The 21,825-nt window shown below is 46.5% G+C and overlaps 7 protein-coding genes across 7 annotated transcripts; 5 read left to right on the forward strand and 2 right to left on the reverse strand.

Moving 5' to 3' along the window:
* Positions 1-16: 16 nt before the first annotated feature.
* Positions 17-1,270, forward strand: LOC108086504 (torsin-like protein). Its single transcript, XM_017183430.2, has 2 exons — positions 17-283; positions 345-1,270. Exons 1-2 carry the CDS (start codon positions 85-87, stop codon positions 1,178-1,180), a joined length of 1,035 nt encoding a protein of 344 aa, XP_017038919.1. The 5' UTR covers positions 17-84; the 3' UTR covers positions 1,181-1,270.
* Positions 1,198-1,944, reverse strand: LOC108086505 (39S ribosomal protein L30, mitochondrial). The gene is made up of 2 exons (XM_017183431.1): positions 1,747-1,944; positions 1,198-1,685 (listed from the first exon to the last, which is right to left on the reverse strand). Exons 1-2 carry the CDS (start codon positions 1,872-1,874, stop codon positions 1,271-1,273), a joined length of 543 nt encoding a protein of 180 aa, XP_017038920.1. The 5' UTR covers positions 1,875-1,944; the 3' UTR covers positions 1,198-1,270.
* Positions 1,945-2,568: 624 nt separating this feature from the next.
* LOC108086490 (helix-loop-helix protein 1) lies at positions 2,569-5,133 on the forward strand. Its single transcript, XM_017183415.2, has 2 exons — positions 2,569-2,655; positions 3,814-5,133. The coding sequence occupies exon 2, from the start codon at positions 3,875-3,877 to the stop codon at positions 4,376-4,378; it is 504 nt and encodes a 167-aa protein (XP_017038904.1). The 5' UTR covers positions 2,569-2,655; positions 3,814-3,874; the 3' UTR covers positions 4,379-5,133.
* Positions 5,134-5,382: 249 nt separating this feature from the next.
* LOC108086488 (protein Flattop homolog) lies at positions 5,383-9,815 on the forward strand. Its single transcript, XM_017183413.2, has 4 exons — positions 5,383-5,493; positions 8,156-8,292; positions 8,794-9,103; positions 9,366-9,815. The coding sequence occupies exons 1-4, from the start codon at positions 5,467-5,469 to the stop codon at positions 9,669-9,671; spliced, it is 780 nt and encodes a 259-aa protein (XP_017038902.1). The 5' UTR covers positions 5,383-5,466; the 3' UTR covers positions 9,672-9,815.
* Positions 9,816-10,416: 601 nt separating this feature from the next.
* LOC108086491 lies at positions 10,417-12,683 on the forward strand. The gene has a single exon (XM_017183416.1). The coding sequence runs from the start codon at positions 10,537-10,539 to the stop codon at positions 12,283-12,285; it is 1,749 nt and encodes a 582-aa protein (XP_017038905.1). The 5' UTR covers positions 10,417-10,536; the 3' UTR covers positions 12,286-12,683.
* A 220-nt stretch (positions 12,684-12,903) lies between these two features.
* LOC108086509 (trichohyalin) lies at positions 12,904-16,177 on the reverse strand. The gene is made up of 2 exons (XM_017183438.2): positions 15,551-16,177; positions 12,904-15,173 (listed from the first exon to the last, which is right to left on the reverse strand). The coding sequence occupies exons 1-2, from the start codon at positions 16,028-16,030 to the stop codon at positions 13,611-13,613; spliced, it is 2,043 nt and encodes a 680-aa protein (XP_017038927.1). The 5' UTR covers positions 16,031-16,177; the 3' UTR covers positions 12,904-13,610.
* A 454-nt stretch (positions 16,178-16,631) lies between these two features.
* Positions 16,632-21,753, forward strand: LOC108086498 (Alstrom syndrome protein 1 homolog a; the record flags this gene model as incomplete). Its single annotated transcript, XM_017183424.2, is given in 6 exon segments — positions 16,632-18,624; positions 18,678-19,693; positions 19,760-20,525; positions 21,064-21,212; positions 21,285-21,317; positions 21,320-21,753. Coding segments are annotated over 6 exon segments (4,002 nt in total), but the record flags the coding sequence as incomplete, so codon positions are not given.
* Between the last annotated feature and the right edge of the window lie 72 nt (positions 21,754-21,825).

Below are 21,825 nucleotides of genomic sequence, written 5' to 3' on the forward strand. Positions count from 1 at the left end.
TGAAATTAGAGCTTTGCCAGGCCGCCAAAGGTTCGGTCATACTGGCGACATAAACGAATTGATCCACAAAACCAAAAAAAATTTATGATGCGCTGGTTATCCTTTTTGCAGCTGTGCCTCAGCCTCCTGCTGATCCTGCCGCTGCCCCTCGAAGCCTTCGAGCCCTTGACAATGGGCGCCATAGGTCTCGGGGCCGTCGGATTTGGCACGTACTTCAAGGAGTACACTTATTGCAAATTCACCGAGTGCTGCGATGACCGGAGCATTCCAGCAAATATCGAAGGTAATTGTTTAACACTGTACATCTTAATGCAGTTTTATATAGCATACAATTCCCCCGACAGCCCTGCGCTCTTCCCTGAATCGATATCTCTTCGGCCAGCACATAGTGGCGCAGCACATTATACCCGCTTTATCGGCCCACTTTCAAAGCCGGTCCACATCGCGCAAGCCCCTGGTCATCAGCTTCCACGGACAACCCGGAACGGGCAAGAACTTCGTGGCCGATCAGATTGCCAAGGCCCTCTACCTCAAGGGTTCCGAATCGAGTTTCGTGTCCAAGTATCTGGGCCAGGCCGACTTCCCGCAGGCAGGAATGGTGGATGCTTACAAGGCGCGCATCAGTCGAGAGGTGCGCAATAAGCTGCACGAATGCCCGAGATCGCTGTTTATCTTCGACGAGGTGGACAAGATGCCCAGCGGCGTTTTCGATACGCTCACCTCGCTGGTAGACTACAACGCCTTTGCCGATGGCACTGACAACACGAAGGCCGTTTTCATCTTTCTCTCAAATACGGCCGGCACTCACATAGCCGATCACCTAGGCAATCTAATGAAGGGCGGTAAGCTGCGCGAGGACACACGGCTAAGTGACTACGAATCGCTGCTAAAAAGGGCCGCCTACAATTTGGACGGCGGAATGAAGAAAACCACGATGATCGAATCGCATGTCATCGATCACTACATTCCGTTTCTGCCCTTGGAGAAGTCGCATGTGCTCAGCTGCCTACAGGAGGAGTTCTGGAGGTGGGATCGCAATCCCGACAGCCAGAAAAATAAGAAGCTCATTGATGATATAATCGATACGTCCATAAGTTATGATCGCACTCACGGCTTGTTTGCCATCTCGGGCTGCAAGACGCTGGAGAAAAAGGTGGCGGTGGCCGTCAACTATTCGTAGTTATAAAATCCGTGATGTAAGACTTAGACTTATTAAGGTTTTGTATTTTTGAAAAAATATTTTAAGCATTAAAGTGATTGGGCTACCAAACTACCAAGGATTCAGCCACTTGAGGCGCGCATCTTTGCGCAGCAGATCGGTGTCTAGTCGTTTGGGCTGCTCATCGTATTCCTGGCGCGCTGCCAAGCGGGTTTCAATGGGTCCCAGATCCTTGGTGACCAGGCATTCGCCGTTCTCCTTAAGTATCGTGTGTCGGACATCCTGCGCACTGGGTTCTCCGTAGGGAAACGTCACGGGGGTGACCTTGACCAAGTGCTTGATCTTCCACAGGCGGGCATTGTTTTCCGGGATGTTTTTGACCACTGTGAAGTCGCTTTGCTTGCCATCGAGTCCCAGATCCTTGAGGATTCGCTTCTCCCAGTAGGGATTGCCCTTCACCGGCTTGATGCGCTGCACCCGGAATAGTTTGGCGGGCTCTATGGGTGGGTCCTGGTGATCTGGGTGCCTGAAATTTTAAAATTCTTCATCAGAAAGCCGTGTGTTGGTCGCTCTTCAGTACCACTCACCGGGGATAATATGTAATCCCCTCGAATTTCTGGCCATTCTTATAGAGAAACTTTTTGTTATGCTTTCCGTAGCTTCGCACCGACCACGTGTTACTCCTAAGCGGTGCAAGAAGCCTTCCAATGTTCATTTTTATTAATTATTTTACTATTTTTATTAATTATTTCCGAAATGCAAATAAAAAAACACAGCGAGGTAGTTATGAAATACAATAACAAAAATGTATCGATATACCGATAGACAGCAAGGTGTGTTAGTATGGCGCTGTTAAGTTAGAAAATGTTAACCGTTAAATGGTAACAAATTTAAATTTATAAATTACCAAAGAACTTAGTTTTACCGATAAATTTCTTAAAGACTCGAGTTAAAATTTGTTTAATTTCTATCTTTAGTTTTTTTCTTTGGACCCTAACTAAAGACTTACCCTTATTGCCGTATGTTAACCGGTTTCTGTTATCTGCAAAACTGAGCTGTTAAGAAGGCGCGCACTTTATTTAAAAATTATGCACTCATAAAAATGTTTAGTATTGTCCGCCTGAATCTTAAACATTTAAAATTTGAAATCAAAATAAAAAAAAAAATAGAAAAAATCATTTAACAAGTATAAAGAACAAATCCTTTTGCGTGCCACAGCATCCTGAGGGGATGGTTTATCTGGTAAGAAAAGGGGCGGTCTTTTGCAAAACAACCGCCATTTTGTTGGCTACAATTGGCGCTCCTCAGCCAGGGTGGTTTATTCGGCATTGGTTGACTTTCACAGAATAGGGTTGTGTTGATTTTCGCTATAAAGGAAGCTGCAGCTTCCCAACCGGAAGTCAGTTCAATTTGTGTGTCCATCAGGCGAGCAGCAGAGCCCAGGATATCTTCGAGCTTCGCCAAGAATTTAGGAATACCCTGCACCTGTAAAAGCTGTAAGTTTCATTTTTTTTAAGTACTTTAATATACCAAAAAGCTGGGAAGTTTGTAAAAAGTATGAATAGCAAATTAATATAAAACCTTTTGAGAAAAAGGATTTTTAACCACATTGATATTTATTTAAAATTAAGTTTAAGTGAAGATTTAAATTTAGTGGCAAGTGAAGATTTCGGCCCGAGTAAAAAGTTTCAGAATCTCTAGAGATTTAGGCAACATCCTAAATGGTCACTGCCGCAGATTCCTTGAACAAGATTAGATTTCCAAAGGTTCGGTGACACCAACTCCCCCCTTACACAAAAACAAAACCCAAGAGAGCAATGTTCACGTCTTCGACTTGATGCAATTTGTGCGACTTTTCAGAAAAACCCATTAAATCAATATATTTATAAATAATCATTCAAAAACCGCAACAACTGGGACACAAAAGGGTTCAGGGCCCTTCGGTTTTGCGAGTTGGGGTTACGATTTCTGAGGTTTGAGAACTCCCGCGGGCAAATAAACGTGCCGATTGTTCAGCTATTTGTGTAGGTGTGAAAATATGCTGCGAATAAACAATAAACACAATAAGCACAATAAAAATAAATAACAATAATAGCAAACGCAAACAGCATATGCCGAAAGGGGTGTGTCCTTGCCAAAGGGCGACACACTCGCACACTCGCACACCCTTAACCACAAATGTCCACAAATGAACCATTAATAATGCAGAAACAGCCTCTTTGATTTCGGGGGTTTGCAGGTTTATTCTTAATTTACAGCTTTTTTTTAAGAGCTGTCATGTAAAAACACAAATATTCAGCAATATGAACAATTTAAATGCACATTTTCTGAGAAATGAACTACAAACGATTCGGTTTAGGATTCGGTTTAATTATTGCAATCTGAGAGTTTAGTTTGGGGTCACCTTTTTCGAGATTTGTGAAGTTTTTCTTAAGAAGTGGGAAACGAATGTTAGGATTGATATCGAATGGTCTTCGAAACTCCCGCAAACTAAATATGTGGACACTGCGATCTGAGAGTTCAGTTTGGGGTCACCTTTTGTGAAACTTGTCAAGTTTTTTTCAAGAAGTTAGATACGAATGTTGGAATTGGTATCGAACAGTAGTATTTATAACATTCGCTTACTTAATATGTGGACATTACTTCCTTTTCAGCAATCGCGAGCGGTTCGAAGAGAAGAGCCCCCGTCAAGTTGGGAAACCCGTAGTGTCCAGGATGGTTTACGATATGACGCACATGGCGGCGGGTCCGCCGCAGAGCATCTCCCTCAGTCGCTACTATCTGCCCGACGAGGACGAGATGGTGGGGCCGAACAATCCGCACCTGGTCAGCGAGGACTATGCGGCCAGCACGACATTGGACATCGACAAGCGTTTTCAGGCGCGAATGGCCTGCGAGACGGCCGCCCAACCAGCGCCGCCTCCGCCGCCCACGCCGGCACCACGGCGTAGAACCACGCCCATTGCCCATTTGGATCCCTCGGAGCTGGTGGGCTTGTCGCGGGAGGAAAGGCGTCGCCGGCGGCGGGCCACATTGAAGTACAGGACGGCCCATGCGACCAGGGAGAGGATCCGTGTGGAGGCATTCAATGTGTCTTTTGCGGAGCTGCGCAAGCTGCTGCCCACGCTGCCGCCGGACAAGAAGCTGTCCAAGATCGAGATCCTCAAGCTGGCCATCTGCTACATTGCCTATTTGAATCACGTGCTGGAGACACCCTGAGACAGCGCCGGCGCCTCCAGTTTCGCCACCAGCTGCCTCTTTAACGAGGCCAATTTCTTCGCTCCCCCGTAGGAGGTGGGGGAGCTGACCTACGACCTTTGACCTGGATCCAGTAAATATCCTGAGATCAACCAAGCAAGACCTAAGTCTTTGCCACACCAATTTGAAGGCTTACAACCTTACATCCAATGTTCAAGAACTTAACCAGCGATTGAGGAAAAGGATCGAAACTCAGTGCTTAAATAATCAAGGGTCTGGAAAAGTGGTCTCTATAAACTGACCAGTTAACCTATATCCTTTAACTAACCAAAAAGGTGAACACCAGAACACAGATATATGTATATCTAAAATCTCATCGTTTCCCCAACGATTTTGATATTTTGAAAATGTTTGTTTTGTTTTAAACTTGAATTGGTTTTAAAAGAAATCCAAGTCCCTATGACCTGCTAACCTATGACTCAAAACATTAACCAAAGGTTAATATGCTTATTTAAATAATGTAGTGGTTAAGTTAACGGTAAATTAGATAATTCAAAGGGGCTTGCATATAAAACTGTATCCAAAAACTCTGGAGATTTCATGTATCATATATATATATAAAAGAAAACCTAGACCATAATAATAACCTTAAATAATAGGCATACTAAAATTAGCCCTAATCGATGCACTTTTTTTTGTCTAGCTCCTAAGCCGTGATATTTGTTTATACTCCAACTAAACTGTGTGTATATGTTAGCCAGTCAAAGAATAAATATACATGTGAACAGAACGTGAGTTATGCTATGTGTTTTTGCACTTTCCCTCAACTTTTCCACTCAACGACTGTCTGGATGTTTGAACCTCAGCTGGTGTTTCAGAGTTTTCCATTTGCTTGGACGTTTTATGTGGAGAAGCCAGATGCTAACCGCCCCAAACCCCCTTTAAACAGTATCCTGAGTATCCTGTGCGCCAGGCTCCGCCCCCTTTTGAAAACAGGGCCACCTGTGCCTCAGTTTTCAGACTCACTCTCTACTTAAATAAATAGGTAACACTGAAGTTCATTTAAAAATTTCACAAATAAATCAAAATTCGAAATTAATAATTCCACGATGGCCCTGAACTTTAGCGCCCAGCAGGTGAGCTTGAAAAAAACACCCTGTGCCTTTTTGTTTTGTTGGGAGGCTGTTGGCCAGAGTTGCCAGCTTTCCATAAATAACGGCCTAATTCGGTTGGTAAGGGTAACGGTATACAAACATCCGTATATATATAACTGTTCCCGTAATCATTTTCGCAACGATAACAACAATAATAACAACAACGTGGCATTGGCAACCAATTTCGATACGTTCCCTCTCTTTCCCTCGTTATCCTTTTCTCTCCTCTCTCCTGGTAAAAGGCGTTTGCATTCCGAAAGTCTGCAGTTTGTCCCTGTCTGAGTGAGTTTTCCATGGGAGTGGGTGTACAGACGACTATAAACAAAAACAAGAGACAGGCGACAATAGTGATGGATAAAATTGGAGTCCATGACATGGAATGTTTTCTTTGAACGTACATATATAACTAATATAAAGTAAACCTATGTATAACACCTCGCGCTTAATTAACTTATTTTACTTAACTCGTTCTTAAATTAATAAATAAGGAGCAAAGAGACTTAACCTGATTTTATTTAAACTCTTCATTTAGTTAGTCATTTCATTATATTTCTAAATAACGGGTTAGATCACCTTCGAAAACATGTCGCCTGTGTGTTGGGGCTTTTGTTTTGAATGACGTACGCATCCCGTACCGTTTACCGTTACCTTTTCCACTCGCTCCCCTTTTTTTTTGTTTTTGCCCCTTGCACATTTGCAAATAGCGACAGTTAAAGTTTATTTACTTGGTAACGGTAACTTTGGACCAGACCTTTCGCCTTTTGGCCCCCTTCGATTGCCACGCAACTGGATTTCGGAGTCCAGAGTTATTTCCCATATACACACACAATCGCATCGGAATCGGTTCGCTGAGGAGGTGAAGGAATTTCGTTAAGAACACACAAGATTGGTAATTTGAAAGTAAGATGTGCTCGGTGGCTGCATTTAATGGTTTTTCAATTGGCCAAGTCGACAGCTGTTCGGGAAATTGATTCGGAGGAAAAGTGGCAGGAAAACAGAGCCTTTGACCAAAGGACAGTCGGCGGCAGAGCGTGAAATTAGCTTAAGTGGTTGTCGCCTCGACCAGGACAAAAGGAAACGGAAACGGGAAAGGGAAGTAAGGAGCAGGAGTAGGAGGACCTTTGCCACCCGTAAGTCCTTGGCTACAAGTGCAGCAGGAGATGCGACACCCATTCCATTCCATCCCATCCGATCTCATTCCACTCCGACCATCCATCCTTGCACGTGCTCTCCAACTAGCTTTTTGACTGTCTAATCCTGCGGATGCGAGTTGCAAGGACACCATGTGATAAATTGCACCCCAGAGGGTTGCCATAAAAATCATCGCTTCGCTTCGGAGGGGTGACGACCGACCACCTCGTCCTTCCAAGGGGTGCGAACTATCTATCTATCTATATATAGTATCTGTGCCATCCGTACCCACTCGATCCCAGCACCAATCTCAATCGCAATCGCAACGGGCCAAGTGTTGTAATCCCTATTGTTAAACGGCAGCTCCTTTGTTGCTAATTGAGTTTAAAATCAATTTGTATTTTTCACGCTGGAACTCCTCAATTGAGAGGCACAGACAGACTGGCTTTGTGTAATTGCCGTGCAAATTTAATTACAGTGACAACATCTCCATTGTGGTGGACCAAACAGAGAGGCACGCGCTGCGAACGTGTGCCCTCGTTACTCCCCCCAAGCCACCGATTGTGCCACCCACTGTACACCACCCACACCACCCATCGATCAAGGTCTCTCGTCTCGTCGCAATCGAGTGCTGACAGCCCAGTTGGCTCGGGTATCGAGTTACCAGCGGTTGGCCATTTGCATTTCCTAATTGAAACTCGTACGCGTGGGAAGACTTCTTCTTTTTCGAAGCCTCAAAGAGTCTCCTTTGAACCACAAAGCCCCACTGAAATAGGTCAATTCAATTTTCAACTGGAAACAAGTTCATCATCGAACTGTGGAACTAAAAAACAAAAAAAGCCTTTAAAAAGATTATTGTATCTATAAAGCTTGTCTTTTAAAATGTGTATGTCTTCAAGTAACTGATTCCACAAACTATAATATTTAGAAAAGAAATCATATATATCTTATCTAGTTTAAAGATTAACTTGCTTTGTATCGTTTATCAATATCTCTTTGAACTCGTTATTATATATTTTTTATTATGCTCTAAAAATAACTTTTTAATGATACAACATTTTCATAAATTGCAGACATATTGTTATGCTTTCATTATTTTCCTTTTTTTTTTATTCCGATACCTGTTTATGAGTAATCCTTGTGATAAATGACCCAGGCTTAAAGATCGCTGGCTCGTTTTTTAACGCCGATGGCCTTAACTTTCGAAAGGCAAACACAAACAGGGCATTAAGTGGCATTAGACAAATGCCTTTCTACACATGTTCCGGCGTAGAGATTACGCCGTGTAATTGCCCCCCGGATTCCTCATTCCGGGGTTGTTCCCGCCCTTCGATGCGGATTCGGGGTGGGCTTTTTTATCAATTGGTTTGTTTGTCCGGGGACCATAAATAAGGGAATTACTCGAGACGAGAGCGCCTTTTCCTAACAGGTGTCTATCGAGTCCTGGCTAAGCTCTCCGTTCCCGCTCCTTTCTGTCGTCCTTAACCACTTCGATGTCCCCCGTTCATTGCAGTTCCAGGGAAGGTTCGATGCGAAGCGCCTCAACAATTGGGAGTACAAGCGATTCGCCGCCCCCCGCCCACGAGGACTCAAGAAGAACGCCAAGCCCTTGGCCGATCGGAGGGGACACCTGCTGCCCGGAGTTAAAAGGTTAATTGGTTAATTAATATTGGTTAATAATAGGACATGTTAATAGGTATTTGGAATTTAGTAAGTTTAAAAGTAATTCTCAAAGAACAAGATTCTTTTGATTTCTATGCATTACTTAGTACCTCTACTCTTTATTATGGTTTCTCTTTATTAAAAGGGTAATTGGTTAATCAATAAGCAATAGGAAATAATAATAGGTTCTTTAAATTTAGTAAGTAAAGATCAAGATTCTTTTGATTAGGTACTTACTGATTAGGAAGTACTAGTTCTAGCTTAATAAATCCACTCATTTGGTTACATTTTATTAAAAGGTTAATTGGTTAATCAATAAGCAATAGGAAAAATTAATAGGTTCTTAAAATTTAGTAATCTTAAAAGTAATTCCCAAAGATCAAGATACTTTTGGTTGCTATCCATTACTTAGAACTAACCTTAGTTGTTTTTAAAGCCACTAATTTGCTTACACTTTACTGTATATAAATCCTGGTGAACCATCCCCAGGGAGGGCAACTCCTTTGGCCAGTACCGAGGCACCTACGAGCTGCCGCTGCGGATCACGCGCAGCTTCTGCGCCCACTACGATGCCTGCCTGAGTGGGCGGTACAAGTTCGCCGGATATCCGCGCGACCTCTGCAGCTGCCAGCGGGAGAACCGGCGGGCGTTGGCCTGCGACCAGCGGACGACCTTGGGCGACCCGGGCGATCCCCAGTGGCAGCGGCCCAAGTGCCAGACGAAGTGCGAGGGCCTCGAGCAGCTCAAGCAGCTCTACGAGCGGAGTCAGCGCTGCAAGCGCGCCAAGTGCGAAGTGGTGGTGAGTCGGTGACTTGGGTCACCTGGTGACCCAAGCAGTTGCTTTCTTTGATCTTAGTTAGCCAGACACCCAGAAGAACACCCATCCAAATCAATATTTGCTTAGTGATTCCATCCAAGTCAGTATTTGCTAAGTGATTCAGTTGCTCAAGCAGAAGTTCAACAGTTTAGAAAGGTTTTATTAATTTTATGGGGTTTTCTTCTGAGTATTTTTCACAGTCACTGTCACTTGCACTTGCCACTGCACCTGCACCTTTCCTTAGATCGAGAAGACGGTGAGAATGCCACCGAAGGCTTCGAAGGTGGCCAACGTGGCCACCGATAAAAGGCGTCGCAGGCGAACGGTGACCGCATTTCCCAAGAGTCGTCCCACGATGCACGCCAATGAGTCGATGGTCTCCTATGAGAATCGCCACAAGCCGAATCCACCTGCCGAGAAGGTTACTGCCACGAGTGCAGGGAAACCAGGGAACAAGGAAAAGCAAAAGGATAAGGAGAAGACCAAGGAGAAGAAGAAGAGCAAGGAGAAGGGAAAGGACAAGGCCAAGGACAAGGGCAAGGACAAGTAGAAGGATAAGGAACGCAAGGGATCGAAGTGCCATACGTAAATGTCCTCTAAAACTTGAGAAAATAAATTTACCTTTGGCTACGTTTTGAATGATGAATAATAATAACAAATATTCTAGCACATTAAATAGAATTACTAAGCACTAGCACTTTAATATATTACTTTACTTTTTGTAAAGAACTAGCTTTCTCATTAAAGCATCGCCTCCCCTCAGGCAACATTTAGCATTACATATTACAATACTAAACGAAAGAATATATATCACTATTATTTCCAAGAAAAGTAAAAAGTAATAAAAACAAGAAAGGGAGCTATATAGTATACCCTTGCAGTCATCATTTTTTTCCATATTTTAAATTACCTTCAGCCGAAATAAGTATAGTTTTTAAAAACAGAGAAGACAACAATCTATTTTATTTAATATAATTTAATTGACATTTAACTGATCCTTTAGTTAGTTGATAAGAACAAACTTGGAAAATTAGTTGACAATTTTGGTAGAAATCACTAATATTTTGGTTTTTTAATGGTTTTTCGGTTGTAATAAGTAATGACTAAAAAATTAATGAATATAAAATTATGTATTTCGATTTATGAACTTGTTCTATTTTCAATAGGTTTTAAAATGTTTCCAATACTTTCCCTACAATTGAATAACTTATGTTTGAGTTCACTCACCTCATTGAAACCCATCTGTATTGTACATATATCCATATCATCTCATCATCGTTCTCATCTTCATCCCATCTCCACTCGCATCTCGATTTCAAATCGCTAATGTAATAAGTGATCCCGATTCTGATCCTGATTCCGCACCCGAACCTGATCCACTGAACCACTGAACCACTCCGTCCATCCATCCAACCATGTCGCAAACAGCCAACCTTCCGGAACTGAGTTACACGCCCGGCGACTTCACGGAGCCCCAGTTCCGGCTGCCCTCGCACCAGCAGCTCCTCGACCAGAGTCGCCAGGACTCCGCGGAGGACATTGCCCTGCGGCGTCTCACGCTGGACACTCGGGACACACAGCCCATCAAGTACAGGGAACAACTTGGATCTTCGGCGGGACGACAGTTTCCCGCTTTGGCAGCTGCCCAGAATCGCTACGCGGATCACTTGGAACGGAATAGCGATCTGAGCTTCTCGGTCCTCGACCACGGCAAGGATCTCATTTCGCTACCCACGGTGGGTGTGCCACAATTGAATCCGAATCCGGACCCAACGCCCGATCTCATCAAGAAGATGCCGCTGCACTCGATCACGGAGAAGCCCAACGAACGTTGCCCATCGCCGGTGGTTCCGGCCTATGCCAACTTCGAGCTGGCCAAGCGGATGCACCAGGACAACCTGGACCACCAGCCGCTGCCCGATTGCGTTGCGGATTTGGCTTTTCGACGCGCCCAGATCTCCGGCGGCCATGCGGGTCTCGCACTCGAGATCGATCCCATTGCCACGGGCGTGGGCGTGAAGACTCACAACGCCGGCCCGACGCACTGCACCAAGATGAAGGTGTTCCGCCCCAAGACGGGCGGTGGGATTGTGCCCAGAGCTCTGGGCAACGGGGATCCCTTTCGGGGTGTGGGCTCTGCGCCGGCCAAGAAAATGGGACCCATGGATTTGGCCATCTGCTGGGACTTTAAGCCCGCGAATCCCGCCGACGAACCGCGGCTGGCGCGGCACATCGATGGCTCCAATGACTCCGCCGGACCGGCTGTGTTCACCTGCGTGAAGACGCCGCGCGAGGAGCAGTCCTCGGACCTGGGACGTTCCGCTGGCGTCTTCACCAGCACACTGGGCGAGGCGGACTTCTTCGACAAGGACATCCTGCGCAAGAGGACCGACTTTGGAGGAGCGCGGCTGGATCGAGAGGATCCCTGCGCCTGCGACTACTCGCCGCCATCGCGGCAGCGGGCACGCAGTGTCTCCCGGGACTCCAGTGCCTCTGCGGCGCACTGCAGGCGGGGATCATCCGGCTTGGGAGGACCAAATAACGGCGGCGTTAGCTTTGGCAACCTGGCAGCAGAGTTGCCCGGTCGCGGAATGCCCGACCGACTGGCCAAGCAGTACCAATCCTCTCCGCTGCTGGGGGATAAGACCTACCAAGCTCTAAGGGAGAAGTACTTGGGTCCGGACTCTGGACAGGATTGCCAGTCGCCGATGAACTGCAGGCCATCGGGCGGACCGCCCTGCAAGCGGGACGTCCTGCTGCGTCGTCCCGCCCGTCGACTCTGCCATAAAGTGGCTCCCGCTCCCCGCTGCTGTCCACCGTCCTTCGGAGGTCACGGAGGTCATGGTCATGGTCACTGCCTCACCAGCAAGGCGGCCTTTCGGGCCGGAGTGCCGAAACACAATGCCACCGGGGATTTCGTGGGCTTGGAGCACGGATGCGGGGGCGGTGGAGCGGGCAGGGTGCTGGTGGTGCCACGCCCCCGACAGCCGTACTCGAAGAAGAACTACGACATCGAGACGCTGGTGCCGCCGTTCCAGAGCCAGGCGGGCGGAGCGGGACAGGGCGGCTATCCGGAGCACTGGCGTTTGGCCAGCGTCTACCAGCACGCCTACAAGCCGATCGACCAGCGGAGGCGTCCGCTCCTCCAAACTGTCTACAAATAGAAGTAGCTAACATGACTTGGAACTCCCAACCCCTGTCTACAAATAGAAATTAGAAATAGCTAATGCCACTCGAACCCCCAATGTTGAATTTCCAATTTAATCCGACTTGAAAAACTGCTGAGAACTAATGGAATCACTTGCAAATAACTATAAACTATAACTATAATTAATAACCAACATTTACCACAACTAATTCAAAGAAAAGTATAAATCCATTAAATTAGAGTAAACATTTTCATAGGAAATAAGTTAAAAGTAAACTTCAGACCACTTTAAACTAAGAATTGTTACCTACTGAAATTTAAAAAGTTATATAGGTTTTAAGTTGAAACTTCTTCTGTCTAAAATTAGTAAAACATTTGCAAATGAAAGCATTTCTTAAATAAATCAAAAGTGTGTTCCCCAATGAATAAATATAATAAAATTTATCAAATTAAATATTATAAGAAAAATCTCTAGATCGTAAAAAATCAGTTACATTGCACTGTTGCCTAACTTTTAGTTTAAGTATTCCCTTTATTTAAGCTAAATGAAAGGTTTCTGTATAATCTTCTAAGAATCCTTAAATCCTTCGTTTGTTATTGCGTCCTTTCAATATGTAGAAAATCACCTTGCAAATAGTTTGTGTAAATGTTATATATTAATATGCATATATAAAAAGACATTTGAGAAACATACATATATGAATAAACGTGCAAACATCAAGAACTTAACATTAAAAACATTGTGTGATTCAATTTGCGGCAGGTTTTTAAGGGAATTCCCTTTAAAGTTAAAAAAAAAACTTAAAGCTAGATAAAACCAATCCATCTCGATAAAAATCCAGATGGATTTAGTTATTCAGTTGAAAATATGTTTCCTTTCGGTTTGCTGGTTTTGTGTGACAATCTTTGGGTGCATTGAAAAACTTAACTAGGTGCTAAAAAAGAAGTGCTTTCTAAGAAGTCAATAACTTGGCGGAGTGGGTCGACTTTGTAGGGATAGGGTTCTGCCTTTTCTAAGCTTTTCATTTATCTTTGTGAAAAAGTTTAATTAAAGGGTAACATAACAGAAATATAAAGAGGTTCAGGACCAAAACAAATCGATCTTAATGATATTGTATTAAAAGAAAAGGAGATTTTAATAATGCCTTCTTTTAAAAGAGAGTCTCAGGACCAAAGCAAAACAATCTTAATGGTATTGTATTAAAGAAGATATTGTAATAATGCCATCTTTTAAAAGAGAGTCTCAAAAATTGATCATGAAATACTTTTCAGGCCTATCTGAATTTTTTGTGAACCTATTTTAATCCCTCGAAAGCCTTTCCCACACCGATGGGAGCCACATTACTTGGCCGTTGCGTAGGCATCGTGGCTCTTGTGGAACACATGACGCAGGACGTCCCGCGTGGACCGCCGGATGCTGTTCCTCAGCGTGTGCTTCTTCTCGTTGGTCAGCTGCTCGATGGTCATGTACTCCGTTTGGGCGACATTCGAGCGGAGCTTCATCGTCCGTTCGCTGGTGTCGATTATGGATATGTCCGCGAGAACGGGTTCCATTTGGGCATCCGCATCCGCTGACTTCTGGGGCCTCCGCCGCAGGCTGTGCCGAATGGAGCTGATTATGTTGTGGTGGTGACTGTTTGTTTCCTTCTCCTTCTCATCGGATTTTTCAGGCGATGTGTGGGTGGGATGCATCAGCCGGCGAATGGACTTTCTTATCATGCCCTTCATGCCACCGCCACTGGGCTTCACCTCCTCCGATTTGGAGGACTTGCTGGAGGCGATCGAGTGGAGGGACTCCTTGCTGGCCGCCTTGGTGGGTTGACCCGCTGGCCGGTAGGCTCGCACGAAGCGGGAGGCGGGAGCCTTGAAGTCCAGGTCGTTGGGTTCCTCGTCGGACTCCGAAGCGTAGGCCACATCGCCTTCGGGTTCTCCTGCCTTTTCCAGGAGTTCCTCTTCCAGTTTCTGCTTCTCCAGGAGTTCCTCTTCCCGTTTCTCCTTCTCCAACAGCTTGACCCTTTCCTGCAGCTTCTCCCTGAGCTGCTCGTGGAGTTTCTCCTGCAGCTTTTCCCTCTCCTGATGCTTCTGCCTCTCGAGGAGTTTCTCCTGCTCCAACTGCTTCTCCCGTGCCAAGTGCCGCTCCTCTTCGAGCAGCATCTCCTGCTCCAGGCGCTTCTCCTGTTCGAGCAGCTTCTCTGTTTCCGTCTCCACCTGCACATCTTCCTCCAGCAGCTGCTCCCTATCCTCCTCCTCCTCCTCCTCCGCTTCGGGAGCCTCGCTGATCTCGGTTAGCGTGCGTCTCCTGGTGCAAACCAGTCGCCGCTCCACTTGACTCTCTCCCTTGGCCAACTCCTGCACCAGCAGCTCCTGCGAATCGGTTTCCATGACCAGAGAAACCTTGCCATTCCTGGTCAGCTCCACCTCCAGACTTCTCCGGGGCAGCTCCTTGTCCACCAGCACGCCGTTCTTTCTCAGCTTCGCCTCGTTGATGCTGTTCTCCAGCTCCAGTTGATAGCGGTCCAGCTCCTTGCCAATATCCATGGAGGAGGACTCCTCGCTGATGGCACCCAGTGATCTTTTTGGCGCCGGAACGGGCGAGAAGACCAGCTTCTCGGCCAGCAGTTTGCTGGGCGTCAGCTGGGCCAGCGACATCCCGTGGAAATCGATGCGACACCCAAGAGTCGGAGTGAACGGCAGCCCGATCTTCAAGCTGGTGGGCAGCGGCTCCTCCGCATCCCTGTCGGCCAGCGCTGGATTGGCCACGCCCTCCGGATTGCAGGCCGCCTCTGCGATTTCGCTGGGTCGATGAACCTCGAAGGGATTCAGCGAGGCCGGGGCATCGCTGCCGCGCAAATTCAGGCCGGGATTCACGAATCCCTTCGCGGGCGTTGCTGCCAAGCGAATGACCTGCAAAAAACACAAGGAGTGCAGAAACTTCGAATATGTATTACAGAATAGTACATTTTTAAATATACATAATAGTAACAATAATAATAAACAAGAAATTATAATACCATATGTAGGTACTAAACTAACCCAATTTGAAATATAAATGAGAAATATTAATTTTACTTTAACTGTTAATATTGTAAGCAAACAACAATAAATTATAATACTCTATATCTTAAGCTAACCCAATTTGAAATATAAATGAATTATGAAATATGAATTTTATTTTAATTGTTAATATGTCTGTTTTTAAAGAAATAGCTGAGCAATAACTGTACTTAAACTATAGTAAACTAAACTAAAATAAAAATGGTAAAAATATCAACCAAACTCACCTCATAGGGATTGAACTGCTTCTCTGGGAGCTCCAAGTTCAGGCCAGGATTCTCGAAGCAGGCGTGCTCGCGCTTCTTCTTCTTCGGCGGCTGACGCAGGACCTCGAAGGGATTAACGGGCAGCGTTTGTTGTTGTGGTTGTTGCTGCTGCTGTTGCTTTTGCTGCTCCACAGCCAAATCGGAAATGGATTTCACCTCCAAACCGGGAAAAGGATTACTATTTTCCTTGGCCAAGCGACGGCGACCGATTAATTTCTTGGGCGTGGAACTGAAAGCGGCATTGGTAAAACAGGACTCCGCTGGATTGACAGCTGCATCCTGCCGCACCTTCGCGTCCTTTTCCAGGGGTTGTTGCTGTTGTTGTTGCTGCTGCTGCTGTAGATTCGGGGGCGGGGCAGCATTCCTATTTGGCGTCTCCCTTTTGCGCTTGCGCGGCGTCTCCGAAAAATGCAAAGCAGCTATGCTTTTGGTCTCCAACATTGTCCTTTGGCTCTTTAATCACTCTGCTCTGCTATAAACTGATAACTTATTTTTAAACAGGGCTAAATGGGTTTTTCCGACAGCAAGCAGCGATTATAAACAACGAGCGACAATACAAAATGCCATTTTGAAAATCCTTCGGGCAGCTGGAACCGTTTGAACGGTTTACCAGCACTGCTCACGAACCGGTTACACTAGGGAAGGAAGGACTTGTTATCGATAGTTACTGTTAAAGTTAAATGTAATTTCTCTGTAAATGTAATGTCTCGAAACTTTTTTATTTTTGACTGACTGATTTGTTATGTGTCGGCTTAACATAGACTATTTTTGCATATTTTTTTAACTTATAAATTATTGAAACTAAAAAGCTGACCTGTAGAATAGATAATTTTTAAAAAACCGTTGAATTAAAACCCCCAACTATCGCCTGAAGTGCCTTACCTAATTTAACGGCGTCCTGGGCAACACCGAAAACATTGAGAGTTGACCAGCACTGCCACAATGCTCGAAATTCCTTAACGTTTGAAAACAATTCCCCAGAACGCAATTCGCTTCGAGCAAAACTGACATAGAGCTACACAATTAACTGGTTAATCCTTGAGGACCGAGTGAGGCGATTCCTAAAATCGAGAAGATGTCCAGTTCGCGACATCGCAAGCCGGCGAAATCATCGCGCGTTCCTCCACAAGCCAGGGAATATATCACCGAACTGGCGGAGGATCGGGACTTGGAACGCTTCATGGCCTTCTCGTCAACGGCGAGCAGTGGGGCGAGTGGCAGCACCAACAGTTGTGCCCTGGCAGCCATCCTTCCGCCGGGAATCACCTGTCCCCCAAAGGAATCTGGATCTCGGCCAGGATCTGGTCACAGGCGACGCATAAGGAGTAGTGAGTGTCCAGCAGGGCAAGAAGATGCAGAGGGGCAGCTACTGAAGCTACCACCCTCACCACCCCTCAATATACCCATTTCCCAGGAGGCTAAGCCACAAAAAACACTAAAAATCCAGTCGAAACCCGATGAATACACCATTATACCCATTATATTGGCCGACAGCCAGAGTTTGCGACCCGTGGCGGCCACCCAGACCATGTCGCTGTCCGTGGAGGATCTGAGGACGCCCACCAAGCCGCCCAAGGAGATGCACACCAAGAAAACCCAGACACCAGAGTCTGCCATAAAGTCGCACAAGCGTTTGGAATGGGATCCAGCGGCGGATGTCGGCTACTACAAGCGGGCAGTGTCCACCAGCAACATCAGCACCTTGGAGCGGTCCGTTCTGGAGGAGTGTGGCTGGCGTCAGCCCATCCAGCAGCGATCCGAGACGGATCTGGACAGACTGCAGCGACAGGAGGCGGAGGCAGAAGAACCTTCGCCACTGAAGGACAAGCCCACGCAACCACTGGCCTCCAGCACGTTCGTCAACCGCAGTGCACGCGGCAAGTGCTCCACCTCCGGTTTGGGTTCTCTGGCGAGTTCCTTGGGCTCCAGGAAGGACGACACGCCAGAGGTTTCCGGAAGTGGCTTAAAGCAGGGGGATTCTTGCGCTAGTTCCCAGCAGAAGCATTCCCGCTGCAGCTCAAGAAGGGAGTCTGCCCATAGTAACTCCCAAAATGAAACCAGTCGCGGGAGTTCCATCAAAGAATCTGCAGAAATTAGTTCACCGAAAGAAGATAAGTCCAGGAAGGAGGAAACTAAGGAAGCTTCATTGAACAACAGGAACAAAGAGGAAGATTCCACAAAAGAAAAGGATTTACGGATAAGCTGTCGAGTTCAAGATTCGCAGGTCAGCTCCCTCAGAGCTTCGATGAGCGGCTCGCGAAGGGAATCCCTGGGCAGTTACAAAAGAGACGACTCCCGGCTCAACTCTCAGAACAGCTCCAGAATGGGATCACGGATGAGCTCAAGGCTGGGCGATTCGCGGTCCAGTTCACGGCGGGAATCGCAGGGCTCCTCGCTGTACGGCAGCTCGGCGGCCAGTAGCTTTGATTACCATACTCACATGGACGAGCAGGAGAAGCAGTTGGCCAAGCAGGAGCAGCAGAAAAGGAAGCAGCAGGTGCAGGAGGAAAGGGAGGACCATCAGCAAAAAGAACAAACAGAAACAGAAAACCAGCAGCTGGATGAAGTTGGAAAGAAGCGGGATGAATACATGAAACAAAGGAGAATGCAGCTCGAAGAGGAGCTAAGAAAAGCTGAGCAGCGGGAAAAGGAACGCGAACAGGAGCGTCAATATACAGCAGCCCAATTCGAGAAGGTTCTGAGCAGCCGAAGGCGCGAGAACAAGGAGAACCAGCAGCCACCGAAACCACCGAAACCAACGAAACCAGCAAACCCATCCAGCAACGCAGCCGCCTCCACATCCACATCCTCTTCCGCTGGAATGGAATCTGCAGGAGGACCACGTGGGGAACTGGATCTGGGCATCGATTTGCTGTGCTCGCTGGTTAAAACCCGTAGTCTCAGCCAAGGACAGAAAAAGAAGCTAGTGAAGGATATAGCCAGGCGGATTTCCTGTCTGGATTTGGCCGAATCGAGCAGCAGTTTGCGTTCCCTGAAGAGCAATCACTCGTCGAACTCAAAGGAGCAGGGTAAAGGTGGGTGAATCATTAAGGTAATAGTATTCCTTACTAATTAAATCCTATTTTAGGGGCAACTCCTCCTCTGCAGCGACAAGATGTGGCCACGAATACCACACAAACGGCTCCGCCAAACTCACCAAAAAGCAAGCCTTCGGCTTCCACTTTGCCTGTTCCCGCTCCTCGAAAGCGTAGAACTACTGGAACTACACCGTCACCAGTGGTTCCCCCCAGCTTCTCCACCAGCGGCTCAACCAGCGCCTCCCACGAAGTGATCACCCAGAAGACCAATGTTCCCACACGAGAGGCCGCCTCCACAGATGCGGATGCGGAGCCATCGGATCTGCAGGAGTGGCTGAATCCCATGACGCAGAGCGAGATCGAGTACGAGCAGCGCCTGCGGGGAGGCCTCGATTCGGAGAGAAGGCACCAGCTTGGTTGGATCGAAACGGAGATCCGACGCCTGCAGGCGTTGCAGAAGCTCTTGGGCGATGCGATGACCATGCTGCCGCTGCCACGCTGCAACAACACCGTGCAGATCGAAACGGACAAGGGATCGTCTTGTCCCGGGGATAAGCTAATCTCAGCGGTGCCTTCGGTGCAATTGCCAAGCAGTTCGGAGAGGGGTAGCGGTGGTCAGGAGGAGGGAAAAGAAATCCAAGGAACAGCGAGAACATCGAGAACTCCGCAACCGCCAGTGAGGATTGAATCGGTGAGAGTGCCGCCCAAGGAACTGCCTCCCGTGCCCACCACATCCATGAGCACCTCTGAGTCGCCACCGACGCCACCGCCACCGCCACCACCGCCGCATCTCCACCAGCAAAAGCCACAGCAGAATCGCAAGAAGATGGACACGCCGGTGCTCGTCGTTTCGCACAGTTCCTCCAGTGGCGGTGGCGCCCGCAGCGAGAGCGTTTGCTCCTTCGTCCAGCAGCGGCAGCGACAGTTCCGCGAGCACTACCAAAACCAGCAGCAGCAAAAGTTGCTCTTGCTGCAGCAGCAGCAGCTAATCCAGCAGCAAAACCTATACCACCAGCAGCAGCTGCAGGAGCAGGGAATATACCATCATCATCGCCAGCACTGTCCGGTATAATATCATCCTTCCTGCAGTTCCTTCCTCCTTTCACTCACTCCGTCCCTTTCTTTTTCGCAGCAACACCAAAGGCCCAAGCAACACGAGGAGCAGCAGCAGGAGCAGGAGGAGGAGGAGCAATACCTGCAGATGCAGTACGCCCAGGCGACGAGGAGTGCCTACGCCACTCCGCCGCACCTGAGTGCCAGTGCCGGGTACAGTTGTGCGGACAACGAGAGGGCCATCTACTACCAGGTGGTGAACTCGCAGGATGCCACGAGCTATGTCCAGGCAGCCATGGTGGCCACGAGTTTGCCGAACGAACGAATCGAACAAGCAAAGAACGCAACGTCGGCTATGGGAAGATCCACCACGACCACAACCAGCTCATCCTCCTCCTCGATGCTGTGCATCAGTTCGGAGATCTCGATACCCATGGGAATGGTGAACACTTGTGAGACCACGACGACGACCACCACGCACCAGTACGACGACGTGGCCTGCCAGCGGGTGAGGCGGGTGCCCAGGAAGGCTGCATCCTCCATCCTCCATCCCGTCGAGATGCAGCGACAGACGCTGCAGGTGCGTCCCCAGGCCATCGCCTATGTCATCCAGTTCACGGCGACGGGCGGCAGTGAAGTGTTGCCCGAAACGCGCTCCCTGCAGGACCAACTGCAGCTGGCACGCCCGGAGTTCTGTGCCAAGTCGAAGGAACGCAAGGCCATCCTGAATGAAATGCAGATGATACGCAACGTGCGACGGCAGGAGTTGGACCAACTGCTGGGCGAGAGCACCAGTCTGGAGACGCTGGACAGGCGACTGCTCCAGCTGCCACCGCCAGCCACTTGTAAGTTTGCTTTGCCATTGAATTGAGATAAAGAAATGTTCTCAGAAATTGATTATTATAAAAAGAAGGAAGTTTCATGCACTTATTTAATTGATTATTATAAAAAGAGAAGAAAATTCCATGTTCTTATTTAATTTATTATTATAAAAAGAAGGAACATCCATGTTCTTATTTAATTGATTATTATAAAAAGAGAAGAAAATTCCATGTTTTTATTTAATTTATTATTATAAAAAGAAGGAACATCCATGTTCTTATTTAATTGATTGATTTAAAAAGAAGGAACTTCCATTTGCTTATTTAATTAATTATTATAAAAAGAAGGAAGTTCCATTTACTTATTTTATTGATTGTTATAAAAAGAAGGAACTTCCATGCACTTATTTAATTGATTATTATAAAAAGAAGGAACTTCCATGTTTTTATTGAATTGAATATTATAAAAAGAAGGAACTTCCATGTACATATTTAATTGATTATTTTAAAAAGAAGGACCTTTTATCTACTAATTTTATTTTTATTTCTACAATCCTTGCAGCACGTTTGAGGATATTCACCACCAGGGAAATGAAAGCGCTGACCACAAAGCGATGCCAAAGTTTGCCGGAAGTGTTGGCCGCCCAAAGTCGCCGGGAGGAAGAACGAAGACGTCGTTGCAACCGCAAGATGCGGGATGTTTTCAACAAGGTAAGTGCATCTTTTATTCTCCCCATATGTATATACAATTTTTTTTTATTCCCATTACCCTTATCTCATCAGCGCCTTCAGAGTCGCGTGGCCAACGGACAGCTATCGCTAAATCACAGCAGGACAATCATCTAGCGAAGATCGAAATGTAGTAGCCATAGATTAACACGAATCCAAAACACCCAGTTTACAGCCCACCAGTTAGATTCCTATTTGCCAGTTGTTAGGCTTCTTATTTTGGATATCTCTTAATATTATTATAGGTTGACAATCGTTAAACCTCGTAATTAGGTTTGGTTTAGTTTATAGGAAATGTTGAATTTTAAAATCGAAGGGCAGAGTTACCCTGTAAATTCCTCAAAAAAAAAAAACAAATTTAACTATGTTTGTTTTTTTTTAAACCAGCATTTGACAAAATTTGTAACGTTTTTAAATTAAATAAATAAAACAAAACGGAATTAATGACTGCCATTGAATGAAAGCGTATTTGACAGTGTTGCCATACTCCTATATTTTATTTGTTGGGCCTTGGATTTTGGCTTTGTCGAGAAACGGGCACACTGTCGGCGCCACATTTAAACCTTATTATTCCATAAAATGATAAGCCAATCAT

This window comes from Drosophila ficusphila, unplaced genomic scaffold, assembly GCF_018152265.1.
Source record: "Drosophila ficusphila isolate 14025-0441.05 unplaced genomic scaffold, ASM1815226v1 contig_198, whole genome shotgun sequence".
Lineage (NCBI taxonomy): Eukaryota > Metazoa > Arthropoda > Insecta > Diptera > Drosophilidae > Drosophila > Drosophila ficusphila.